This window comes from Mytilus edulis, chromosome 3 (genome assembly GCF_963676685.1).
Source record: "Mytilus edulis chromosome 3, xbMytEdul2.2, whole genome shotgun sequence".
In the NCBI taxonomy this organism is placed as follows: Eukaryota; Metazoa; Mollusca; class Bivalvia; order Mytilida; family Mytilidae; genus Mytilus; species Mytilus edulis.
In genome coordinates this window covers 26,098,655-26,112,951 of record NC_092346.1, presented here as the reverse complement: position 1 = coordinate 26,112,951, position 14,297 = coordinate 26,098,655, and the positions used below count along the sequence as shown (strand labels likewise).

The window sequence follows — 14,297 nt, the reverse complement described above, 5'->3', positions numbered from 1 at the left end:
AATTTTTAATTTTCCATCTTACTGTATTCCCGAATTTATAAGACTGTCGTGACCTTACAAGGTCATGAATGAAAAGAAATCATCAGAAACTGACAAACACTATCTATTTTTGTGTCATCCTTCAATGAACACCTTTGATCTACAGGCCTCTAATATTATGTCATAGTAATTTACCTACCAGTAATAATATTTATATTTGGAAGATTTCAAGGATACCCTTATCTTGTCATCAAATAATTGCTCCTCCCAAACATAAAAATTAATACACAGTTATGAATAATAAACATGCAAATTTCATATCTGTCTGAAACTTACAAATTTTGGCTGTGAGGTTAATTGGAGCATTTATTTCAATCTGGGTATATGTCAAAGAGACAGCAACCTATTTCAAATGACGCAAACAAAATTATTCTCTTTTTTTTTCAATATCCAATTAGTTTTAATTGAATATTTGAAAATATGTTTTAATAGGATAAGTTACTGACAAAGCGATAAATTGATGTTTTCAAGACATAAATAATTAAGCGATACAGAGTTATTCCAACAATATATTTTCATCGACCATTGGTTAAAATGACAATCCTGAACTCTACTCTACCGTAGCTATATTAGTCTTAGAACCTAATAGAATATTGATTGGAAACTGGAATTTTCAGCATCATAACTATTTATTGCCAGGGAGTGGTTATAATTTTATGCATTGCTGCATTTCTAGAATGGAACTATCCTAACTGTGTACCATAGTAGGGTACTAAATGATATTATCATTGATAATAAGTACCATGAATCATTCATTTTACTCTTCACAAGTTCATATTAGTATGCCTGTGACCACAGGCACTTGTCTCAGAATTTTTTTTTCATATATACCTTAAGTGCCTGTGCCTGTGACTGGTATTTATGTAACAATTCACTTCCCTTCTTTAGCAGAATGGAATCAATAAGTTGTTTTAATGCAAGTAAATTGAGAGTTCTTAAAAAAATATCAATTAAAAATTATGTATTGATTTTTTAAGATACACTTGTTACATTTGCTATCTAAAAGCTTTAAGTGACATCTAAAATGGTTCAGTACATTATCTAGTTTTTCTGATTTGACTGTAAAAGGCACAGCTGCCACAGCAAATACCAGGACAATTAAGCTTGTTAGATAGAATTCAAATCAAACTTTGGGAAGGTTTAGTCCTTAAACGTAGTACTCAGCCCGCCACATGTTGGTGTGTTGGTAGCTGTGTTTTGCTATACTTTAGTGTGTCTTATAAGAATTTGTGGTTGATGACAAATGTTTGGTAGTCTGTTAAATTTATTGACACCTTGTTTGGATTCTAGACTTTTTAAAGCTTTATGTAAGGTTAAGACAATGGGCCATTCTTGAAACAATATTTTGTTGACTTGTTGCATTTACTTTCAGGGTTGCTGTCTAAATATACTTTATACCCATCTAATCATTTTTGCTTAACCTTGGGTCATCAGTTTAGAGTATGTCGTTTTTACTGAATTAAAATATTTTGTAACTGATCCAGGATATAGTGTTACAATGTATAATGCATGTGTTGTAAATTTCACTGAAAACTAAAACTGTTTTTAAATATATGCCACTATTAGCTGAGTCAGCATAAAACTAAAAATATTTCTGTGGAAATTGTTAGTTTTTTAAGAAAATTCCAGTAGGCTTAAATGAAAATAAATAAATGGGGAATGTGTCCATGGGACACAGATGATCCCCCCTTTTTGCATATCATACAAAGTTATAAAGGTACATAACTAAAGAACGGTAAAAGTGAAGCTACCCAAATTAGTACTTGATCTAAGTTTTGTGGTAATAAGTAATATGTATAAGTTTCATAACATTTGGTTGAGGCAAACATAATTTTGAAGAATGGAAATCATTTTTGGACGTATGTACATTATGGTGGGGGCATAAAAATAATTTAAGGTCCCTCAATCAGTTTGAGCAGATCTTTTATATCAGTATTACAAAAATTAGATTTGCCATTCTATAAATGTTAAATGCAATGCAATCAAATGTGCCACTGCAGCCACATTATTTGATAAACAAACAGGATCTGAAGTGCCACTGCTGCCACCATGTTTTATAAACCAACAGGAACTGAAGTGCCACAGCAGCCATCATGTTTTTTATAAACCAACAGGAACTAGGGTGCCACTGCTTACACCATGTTTCATAAACCAACAGGAACTCAAGTGCCACTGCTGACACCATGTTTCATAAACCAACAGGAACTGAAGTGCCACTGCTGACACCATGTTTTATAAACCAACAGGAACTAAAGTGCCACTGCATCCCACATGTTTGATGAACCAACAGGAACTAAAGTGCCACTGCATCCCATATGTTTGATAAAATTTCACCATCAGGAACTAAAGTGCCACCATGTTTAATAAACCAACAGGAACTGAAGTGCCACTGCTGCCACCATGTTTGATAAACCAACCAACAGGAATTAAAGTGCCACAGCAGCCAACATGTTTATAATCCAACAGGAACTGAAGTGACATTTTAGCCACCATGTTTTATAAACCAGATAATACAAGCAATCTTTAAGTTTCTATTCCAGACAAGACTTCCCCCATCCCCTTGTCAATATGTTGTGATTTTAGCAAGTAGTCCTTTGTTCTAGTTTAAATTTGTGTTGTATGGCATGTCAATATGGACTAACCTTACACTATTTCTAACAAAGATGAAATTTACGTAAAAAAAATCAAAAAAATCAAGACAACTGATTTTATTTTCAATACTCTTATAACATGAAACATGTGACGTGCTTCTGACAACTTGCACATGTTTCTTCAAATCAATAAAATAAATCAAAAAACAGAAAGAAATTTTTATCCTCACCTCTGAAGAAAATTCTGAATCTCCACCAAAATAAATCCTGGTCAACAGTTTGAATTGTAAATGACCATGTATGGCAAAAATATTGGAATGGCTATTTGTATGTTTAAAATTCATTGTTTTTCATCATTATTTTTTCCAAATATGACAAACTGTCCTATAAATCATGTCAATCATGGTATATTTAGTATATAATAAAAGTCTTTTTCAGTATCTTTCCAAACTGACTACATATTTGTTGACAAGATGATCTATATCGATATTATCCTGAGAATTCATTGAGGGATGTATCGCTGAACGGACAGGTAGAAACTGCCATATACCTGAAGCCAATAACTAACTAGAGATTACCTGTACAGCTGTTTGTTAGATGTAAACAGCTTGCACCAATGACTCAGTATTGATGTAAATGTTGTCGTTTTTTTACCTTTATTTTTAATTATGTAACGAATTTTAATAAAGGTACAATTGTTAAAACACCAATCCTCACGTTCCCCTAACAGCTTAATATTACAAATGTACTCAAGAACTTCTTTTTCGCATCTCCCGTGGCAATTTATAGACCGGTCCCCTAGATCTGTTAATGATTTATAACAAACTGCTGATTTAATAAAAACAATAGTCCCTTGGCACATTATCACAGAAAAGTGGACCAAACTGTATCAATACACACAATCTGAATAATCCATTTAACTCTAGAACAAACTGCCCCTCCTATTAATAGTAATTCCTATAAACCTGCTACATCTTATTTATTTAACTTCACATTTTCTCACAGAAATATTCAAAAGCTATGAATTATAGCCAATGGCCTTTATATATTTTTGTGAAAAAAATGTTTTAAAAGCTATTTCAATTCTAGAACTTGATAGCTAATTACAGTTATTGTAACATTGTAATATATTTCTCTGGTACAGTTTTTAGCCCTTTATTCAACAGTGGGACCTCTTTGTCTTGTGAAATTTTACAAGGTTGTCTATTACCATATGAATTACTTTAACAAATCATTTATTTTGCAAATCTCTTTTATAGATTTTTTAAAAGTGTTTTTAAAATCTAATTTTTTAAATTGACTTTTCTTTATCCAATGATTATCAACATTATTATATTAGATGTTGGCTGGTAGCATACATTTACATGTATCAAAACCTTTTAAGATCTTATGCAATTTAAAATTTTGATCTTCAAGACTTGCAAAAGACTGCAGCATTATGTTTCTATTATGAAATATGCATAACATTCCATAAGCTTTTTCAGTTGAATACATAATGATGTTAACCTACAGCAATACTAGAAAGTATTAGACAAAAAAAATCCGCCAGGACTTAGCAAGTATTTTTCTTTAATTTCAATTACTGTAAATTCAGTAATTATTGTGTGCATTTATTATTGCTTTTTTTTTCATTTTGGACTAAAATGTGATTTTAATTTTTGCAATATGGAGTAATATCCTGTTTAATTCATATAAAAAATTTCACAATGTGAGTTTAAACTATTGTGATTATAACCCTTTCGTGTTTTTTCGCATTATGAAAAAACATCACAGTAATATCTGAATTTACAGTACTTTAAACCCTTACTGCAGATCATTCATGTAATTTCTCACTGCATGTAACAACAGTTATCACATACAAATGTAAAAATATTTGTAATCAGTTTCTACCAGATGTTCAAATTGTGTAATAAAAGCATGTCACATCACTTTCAATAAATATTACTGCCAGATCTCTGCATATATACCACCAAAAAAATGACTTCAAGGGACATAACTCTAATCTAAATGAATTATACCAATATAATCATTCATAAAAAACTTTTTTCCCAGGTGTCTTTTGGTTTCAAGTACCAAATGGGGGTAATAACCACACATTTGCAATCTTGCAAACCACATCAAATCTAAACCATCTAAAATTGTGTGCACATTGTCATTTTTAATAACATAAATCTTCAGTAGGTACATGATGTACATGTATTAACATACATGTACTTAAGGTCATAAGAGAAGTTATTGAAATTTGTTTTAAAGGCATACCTTTTCCTCACTGATGAGTTCTGTAGATAAATCTGAAGACAAATAATTCCCTGATTTGTACTTGAATCCATATTTTTTCTGAAGTTTGGAAATGAGCATATGAGCTTTAGATAATGCTTTATCCATATTATAAATCCCACACATTTCTTCACATTAATTCAGATTAATGTACATTAGTTAGGTGTTAATGGATTAGATCCACTGAATAAACTATCAGATGTCTTTATAATTTGTACAGAAGCTTTACACTAACACCGAAACTTGATAAGTCAAATGAATATATATATAGGTATATACATTAGAGGACACTGATTATCATATCACATATACAAGACGAAATTCTAAACGAAAATTGTCTGTATATTCATATATATACAAAAGTCCTTGATTTTGCAAATAGTTTTTGAAATTTGATTATTTTTAATCTACGAAGAAAGAATAACTGCCAAATTGCCAATTAATTAAATTCACATAAACAATAGAAAAGAAACTTCTCACAGGTGGCTGTTTAAAAAATGCACGATTTATATTCCATGAAATAATCCTTTTGGTTTTTTTCTTCAAATCCAGTATATTAAATCCTGCTGCTGCATACATGTAAGATAATCAACTTCACTGTCCAAAACTAACAGTAGGATAATAGTAATCTGATGAACACCTTAATTAATCAAAACACTGTTGTTATTGTCATGGTCCGAGGGCGGGCTCTTCACCCCGTGGCAAAATCACTGATAGTATTATCATTCAACTTGTATAAAATTTCCCTTTGTAATACTCTACCAGATTTAAGGTAAGTAGTATACAATCCTTTACGATTGGCACCGATTTTAAATTTATGGAATTTCAATTAAAGAGATAAAGGTCATCATTTAAATTTGTATTATGATAATGAGTTTGAAATGAAACGTGCAATCACTTTCCGTCATCTAACAACTCTTAGATACAACAAAAAAGTAAACGCAAGCATACGTAAAATTAAATTATATCATAATTCGTTTTTCATTTCTATTCTTGTCTGGACACAAACAGACTTTCTGACATGAAGTATTTGAACAAAATAATTAAGTAAATATAAGGTCATTATTTAATTAAAAATGAAGTGGGGGCCACTTCTATATATTTTTCCTGAAGAATAATAACTTCCAGTAAACATACATTTACTCAAAATTACAGACCATAGAATGATATATTAAAACTTTTGTGCTAATCAAAATATTAGCACAATGAGCTGAATTACATAAAAATTGTAAAAAAAGTGCCCCTCCCTTAAACTGACAAGTATACATGTACACTTTTTCCTTCAGTATTTGCCTAAGGTGAGTGTGCTTTCTTTTTTGCTCTCAATTAATTTGCAGATTTATTTCCTCAAATTGTCTGCAAATAGGTAATTATTCAAAATTTTATAATTGTTAATAATAAAAAAAAATAGTAGAAAATTGTTTCAAATTCACAACAATTTCTAATTTGTAATGCTAATAGACTGCATCATGGGTCCATAACAAGAGTAATGTTACATATTAGAAAAAGACATTCCAAATAACAATTTTTTTAAAGATTTTCCAAAAAAGACTCCAATCAGTTTGATTATCTCCTTTGACATCCTGGTATTCCTGCTACTTAATTAATAATGCCATTGAGAGGGTTTTCAGTAGCCATGTCATTTGTAGGAATTCTCACAAAGTTAAAATTTATTCTATTCAAAGATTCCCTAAAAATTCCATTTACAACTTACAATCTAGTTGAGCTGTTACATTTGACAAATGTAACAGCTCAACTAGGATTTGTAAAAAGTCTTACTATATACAATATAAGTTATCATATAATTTGATTCATCTAAAAAAAACCTTAAAAACAACTTTTTGAAACAGTCATATTCGATTACATTTTTCATCCAACATCTCTGTCTGTTCCCTTGAAAGGGTTTGTAATGAAGACATGACACTTAGAAAGGTTGTAATACGATTATACCTGTTAAGTTTATTTATGGATATACTATATATGCCCTGGGTCATGATATACCGTGCATGTCATGCAGTTTTTATGTACTTTCATTTGATTTAAGAACAGATTAGCAAAGAAATGCAATTTAATACTGAATAATAATAATCTTTATTGTCATATAGACAAATTAAACATGTTTGTGACAAATATAAAGTATTAGTAACTTTTGCATATTTTTTCAACTTTCTGCTTTGACACAGGTGCTTATAAAAAAAACCATGGAAGGTTTCTATACCTCTGTGGCTCTTAGAACAATGTAACTTTTAACTGTAAAAAAAAGTCAAGATTTTCAATAAAAAAAACATTTTTTTTTGGTTCTAATTTTATGTAGATTTTTTGGAGCAATAATGAAATTTATATTTTACAGCTTTATAAAATCATCCATATAAGCCTTAGTCAATTTGTATTTTGTTGAACACGTTCAAAACATAAGCAATATCATTATCAAAAAATTCCACAAAATTTGTTTCCCATAAATAATAATACATCCATTTTTATATATACATGTATACTTTCTTAACCACTACTGCTTGAACTATTCACCCCAATTACCTAATAAGTTATAAAAAAAAAAAATATAAGTATACAACTTAATTTTCATTTGTAAAAATGTCAGATTCACAAATCTTCAAAATATTAAAGTAACAGCTTGCACTTATGTAGTAAAGGTATTCTAAATATGTGCTGACATCACTTGATAACAAAATATCATGTTGATGAAAAGTATAGGAGTCAGTTTTATTTCATTAAAGTGGATGAATATTTATAACTGAAAGATTTGTATTAGTAAAAATTTGTACTCCAGTTTTTGCAAACATCACAGAAAGTTTGCATTTCAGAAAAAAACAAGAATGTGTCCAAAGTACACAGATGCCCCACTCGCATTATCATTTTCCATGTTCAATGGACCATGAAATTGGGTAAAAAATCTAATTTGGCCTTAAAAGTAAATTGATCAACCAAAAGGGAACATGTGTACTAAGTTTCAAGTTGATTGGACTTTAACTTCATTGAAAACTACCTTGACCAAAAACTTTAACCTGAAACTCACACTTTTAATTTCTATGTTCAGTGGACCATGAAAATGGGGTCAAAAGATTAATTTTGTTTTAAAATAAGAAAGATCATATCATAAGGAACATGTGTACTAAGTTTCAAGTTGATTGGACTTTAGCTTCTTCAAAAACTACCTTGACCAAAAACTTTAACCTGAAATGGGACGGACGGACGAACAGACGGACGGACAGACCGAAGGATGCACGGACAGAAGGACGCATAGACCAGAAAACATAATGCCCCTCTACTATCGTAGGTGGGACATAACAATACTTTTCAGTGATTGTTAAACACACATTGAGCCAAGATAACCAGCTAATTAAACTTTGGACAATACTTTTATTGGTAAGGAATAATGGAGTCAAGAATAGGCCTTGATAATTCTGATTTTGTAACTACTGGTTATACATGAGAACTGAAAAATCTCACTTTCAAGATAATTCACTCTTTAATCCTAGTTGGAGGTCAAATTTTTAACTGTAGATTCATGTACTAGTTTATGATACAAAAATCGCATGGAATACTATAAAACCAACCAGTTCACTATAGGAACAGTTTTTATTGCTGTTGTCAATCTTAACAATAGGCTTGAAATTGAGTATTTATATGGATTAAGCATGAATTCTAATTTAAATTGCATAAATTTTTGCGGTATATTTTATGTTTTACCTAAATGACAGTTTGGAAGTTCAGACATCAAACCAAATACAAGAAATACAAATCTTGCAATGCATATTATCAGTGAAACCAATTGAAATCATAAAAACATTTTTTTTTAAATTAAACTGCCTGATTACATAAATGTATAAACTGAAGTAATGACAATGAAAGCATGACATAAAATCATTACAAACCAATGAAAAACAAAAGAAAAGGGGAACAGATCTTTCGTTGCTGTTCTTCAACTTAGTCACAGATGCCTTAAACATGTATAAAAAGCTAAATCTAAGCTCTGACCAAATAACATGTACTTAATAAGTTCCAGATCTATGATTACACTGTCAACTCAACACAATAAATACAGGTGTAACTTTAAAATATCATGACTCAATTCCATAATCATATAAGCTGGAGGACCTATGGTGTTGGGGGAGAGACATCATTAATTTCAATGTCAACATGTACAGTACATGATGTAATTGTATACCCTTCACTTCAATGTTAATCTTAACACCCCAACTTTGATGACAAAAGATACGTAATTGCTCAGTATCCAATTGAAATCATAAAAACATTTTTTTTAAATTGAACTGCCTGTATCATACATGTATACATTTTGTACATGTATACATGTATTTGAACTACATTATTTTTTTTTCATACCAGGGTTCTTACTTAGAATTTTGGAAGGCGAGTCCAACAGTTAGAAGAAGAAATTTTTATTGCTGTATAATTTATTATTTCAGTCTTAAGGTGGTACGGGAGTCTAAAATAAAAATGATAGAATTTGTTCATATTTTGCCAAAACGTAGTATCTATTGATAAATAAATGTTCAAAAATATAATAAAAACGATAGGTCACCGCGCATTTTCTCAAGCTACAGACCGTGACAAAATGACACATTTTGTATGGATTATACAGGAAAAAACACCATTTTGTGATTAGAAACTAAACAAAATGATAGAATTGTTAAATACTTAAGGAAAAGATGGCTTTCAGACAATGTTTTGAGAATATCAAAAGAAAAGATATGGTCACCGTACGTTATTTCCGGTTAAAATACAAAATAGGAAAATTTCATGTAGAATCCTTCAGAAAATGCACTGTTTTAGAGTTACCTCCCCTTTAAATGCCAATTTAAAAAAAAAATTAAAAACAACCAAAAATTATCAACATTTGCAAAAATATTAATATTTATAAGTTATAATCTTATAAATTGGTTCTTTTAAATGAAAATTTACATTAAATATCTGCTTTCCTGCATCAAATTTTGCTAGCTTGATAGAAAATATGGACCTTTGATTCTCTGTTTTTTACAATCCAAGATGGAGGAAGACACCAATACCATTAAGAGATAAAAGAACAAGGACCCATGAACTGACCTTAGTGAGAAACCTACATACAATATTGTTCTGGAAACAGGACTTATTATTTTTTTTTACATATAATAATAATATAGGTATTCAACGCATTAATTCCGCCTTTTCAACACCAACAAAAAGTCTGGCCTTTTGACACAGAAATACTCAACCATTCATTAATCTTTATATTTGTCAAGATTATCAGATTTTAAACAAGTATACTATCAACAGTTTGTTCCTTTTCTTATCGGCAATTACCGTTCCTCTTCACTGAACATTTAGATCTTCCAATACAAAACACACAATGCATATAGACAAAAGAGATTATTACCATGATGTAATCATATCTACGTTTAATATATGAGGTTGTTGATATTCACATGAAAAGAATATTTCATCTAAATCATATCTAAAATTCGCCAGCATTGATATAGGTAATTTCAGATGTCAGTCCCCAAGGAAATGTTTTTTTTACATTATATTACAAAACCATATGACCAGGAATAAATACATATGTATGATGAATAAAATTATGTAGTGCATTATGACATAGTTTCAATAAACATAGTTTTTCAATTAATAAGATTTAGTATACTTTAATTTCTTTGATAATTTGACATGTAATTATAAAATGACAGCCATCATACATGTTGTGAACATATAGGAACATATGTTCATTCCACGATAGAAATTCTATTGCTTGGACACCCATAATGATAGTCATACCAAAGCAGTGTATTCTCTATCATTGCAATTGTATATATTTAAGCACCAAAATACCAAAATCTTTTGACACTGACTTATCAGAAAACACTAAAGGGACTAAAATGTAACTTTAAAAAGTAACAATATAAAAATAAAGAGAGCAGGTTTGATTGCCAATTAGACAACTATCTGCAACATTTCAAGTGACATGAATGTAAGCGTTATAGGTACTGCACTATACTAGTTACTGTTTGGCCTTCTAAGCTTATTTGATGCACTATTCATGTTCACAAAGTTATTCCCTTTTTTAATAATATTCAAAAAGTGGGAGACATACATTGTAACGTGTAGTCAGGTTTTTTTTAGTCAATGGGCTTTTAGTTATAGTACTACTGTATAATTACTGAAAAATAATCACTACCATAAGTAACAAACACGTCTGCAAATTCCCTTCTACAAGATTACCTATAATACATGTATGTTTCTGTTTTTGTGAAAGAGATTAGATTCTTCCATGTGTGACTTACACAATGACTTAGTTCATGAAAAGTTTCATGAATGATTTGGAATAAAAATCAAACACACAAAATATTATCCATCAACAAAAATCTGTTTGACCTGCAATATTCAAAGGTCCGATATTTATTATATAGAATTTAATTCAAACCCTTAAGATATACATGTACTATAATGCATAAAATTGTGCATTATAGAAAATTTATTTGATTTTTCATATCAGTTTGAATTATTTATCCCTACAGGATAATTTTGTTCCTCTTTCACTTACAAAGAAAATTCATTCATTTACTGATTTAAAGATAAAATATTATGTAATATCACAGAACATAAAAGTACACAATACAGTCAAATGACAGTGTACATAAGTTAATTCCATTAAAATCACTTTTGTGGTGGTTTCTCACAGTAAATGCAGGTGATTTAGGGTTATTTATTCTGAAATATTTATCTATGTGTATTCAAAAGACATTAAGGTCGTAATTCAGAGTGTTGTCACCTCCACTCACATTTAAATTTCAATGCAATTCATAATCATCACCACCAGTAAGAGTTTACCTTGAGTGAACTCTTTAGTTTATTTCAAATACTCAGACAAATTGTGAATGATGTCCAAATTAGAAATAAGATTTCGTCCTTTATCATGGTAATATTTTTTTCTGACATCATCAATGGATTAAATTTAAACTTTGATTTTTATCAAAGTAATGTTGTAGAAGAACTCTGTAAAATGAAAACAGTGTCTAAAAATACATAAAAGTTTTCTTCCACTTTTTTTTTTAACATTTTGAAAAAGACAAATCTTTGCATTGCCATTGGGAAGCACATACTAGTTTCCATTAATCTTTTGAATCCATTGCCCCTTTTTCTCTCAAGATAACCAATAACCAAAAGACTGCCTCATGTAGGTTTTCAAAATCCTTGTTATATAACACAGTTGTTTGGGATTGAGAACTGAGATACTTCTACACTTCTGATGTGATCCAGTATGACAGAAATGACATGCTTTTATTTGTAAGCAATGTACAATCACAGAACATCAAGTACATTTACAAAGAAATTTTCTAGTCATTGTCTTTTCCCAGTAGACAGCCAATAACCTTACAACTTTGTCAGAGGAAGCTGGATATTTTCCAATGTTATGTAAGAAATTTTTGTTTTATATTTGCAGTTGTATTTATAGTACCATACATGAAGCTGAGTTTCCAGTATCTTTTATTTTATTTCAGGGATCCTTACAAACCTTAATGAGTCCTGACCAAATGTTGACCTTGTATTCAATGTGTTAATTGTAATAGTTTCATTTGATACTCACAAAAATCTACTAAGTTATGTTCTCAATATTGGGCAAAATTATTTTTTTACTAAGGGTAATACATGTAGCTTACTGGACTGAAACAGTCAAAACACTACAGTTACATGTATTCTGTAAACCTATACTTGTCCAAAAGAATAATGGTTTCACAAGGTACAGGTACAATTACAAATGTATTGTTTCTCAAGATTATCTCTACTAGCCTTAGACTAGTCATGCTAGTAGTAGTCTTAAACACAATATTTGATCCAATATTATGCACATACATGTAATAAAATGACTTTATATTTCTCAAGACATTAAATGTATTATGTACAAATGAACCAAGGAAGGATGAATCTCTGTAATGGAACAAATGCAAAAATTCTGTCACATACATGACTTTTGACTAAGTAAGGGGTTGGACTTGGTTTTACAGTGCCCATATGTGTAAACCTAACTAGAGGCTCTAAAGAGCCTGTGTCGCTCACCTTGGTCTATGTGAATATTAAAGGAAGCAGACGGATTCATGACAAAATTGTGTTTTGGTGATGGTGATGTGTTTGTAGATCTTACTTTACTGAACATTCTTGCTGCTTAAAATTATCTCTACCTATAATGAACTTGGCCCATTAGTTTCAGTGGAAAATGTTAGTAAAAATTTACAAATTTTATGAAAATTGTTAAAAATTGACTATAAAGAACAATAACTCCTAAGGGGGTCAATTGACCATTTCGGTCATGTTGACTTATTTGTAAATCTTACTTTGCTGAACATTATTGTTGTTTCAGTTTATCTCTATCAATAATAATATTCAAGATAATGACCAAAAACAGCAAAATTTCCTTAAAACTAACAATTCAGGGTCAGCAACCCAACAACGGGTTGTCCGATTCATCTAAAAATTTCAGAGCAGATAAATGTTGACCTGATAAACAATTTTACCCCAAGACAGATTTGCTCTAAATGCTTTGGTTTCAGAGTTATAAGCCAAAATCTACATTTCACCCCTATGTTCTATTTTTAGCCATGGCGGCCATCTTGGTTGGTTGGCCGAGTCACGCCACACATTTTTTAAACTAGATACCCCAAAGATGATTGTGGCCAAGTTTGGATTAATTTAGCCATGTAGTTTCAGAGGAGAAGATTTTTGTAATAGATTACGAAGATTTACGAAAAATGGTTAAAAATTGACTATAAAGGGCAATAACTCCTATAGGGGTCAACTGACCATTTCGGTCATGTTGACTTATTTGTAATTCTTACTTTGCTGAACATTATTGCTGTTTACAGTTTATCTTTATCTATAATAATATTCAAGATAATAACCAAAAACAGCAAAATTTCCTTAAAATTACATATTCAGGGGCAGCAACCCAACAACGGGTTGTCTGATTCATCTGAAAATTTCAGGGCAGATAGATCTTGACCTGATAAACAATTTTACCTGTCAGATTTGCTCTAAATGCTTTGGTTTTTGAGTTATAAGCCAAAAACTGCATTTTACCCCTATGTTCTATTTTTAGCCATGGCGGCCATCTTGGTTGGTTGGCGGGGTCACGCCACACAATTTTTAAACTCGATACCCCAATGATGATTGTGGCCAAGTTTGGTTAAATTTGGCCCAGCAGTTTCAGAGGAGAAGATTTTTGTAAAAGTTAACGACGGACGACGACGGACGCAAAGTGATGGGAAAAGCTATTTATAGACCAATCTGCACCTACGTGTGCATGGAGGGGCAGATCCAGCCATTTGAAAATGAGGGTAGGGGGTGTCCAACTACATGTCACTATTCAAATGCATTGAACATCCA

At 30.7% G+C, this 14,297-nt stretch overlaps 1 protein-coding gene across 22 annotated transcripts in view; it reads right to left on the bottom strand.

Annotated features, from left to right (window-relative positions):
- LOC139516082 (centrosomal protein of 170 kDa protein B-like) overlaps positions 1-14,297 on the bottom strand; it is a 70,173-nt gene that overhangs the window by 54,905 nt on the left and 971 nt on the right. For 11 of the 22 annotated variants that reach the window (XM_071305901.1, XM_071305912.1, XM_071305902.1 and 8 more), the window contains exon 1: positions 4,890-5,030. The exons of 4 other annotated variants lie outside the window; for them this stretch is intronic. In XM_071305901.1, the coding sequence (XP_071162002.1) occupies positions 4,890-5,015 (126 nt within the window). In that variant the 5' untranslated portion in view covers positions 5,016-5,030. Of the gene's footprint in view, positions 1-2,860; positions 3,269-4,889; positions 5,031-14,297 lie in introns of those variants that run through there. 7 more of the 22 variants (XM_071305908.1, XM_071305920.1, XM_071305909.1 and 4 more) reach the window with 4 other exon arrangements.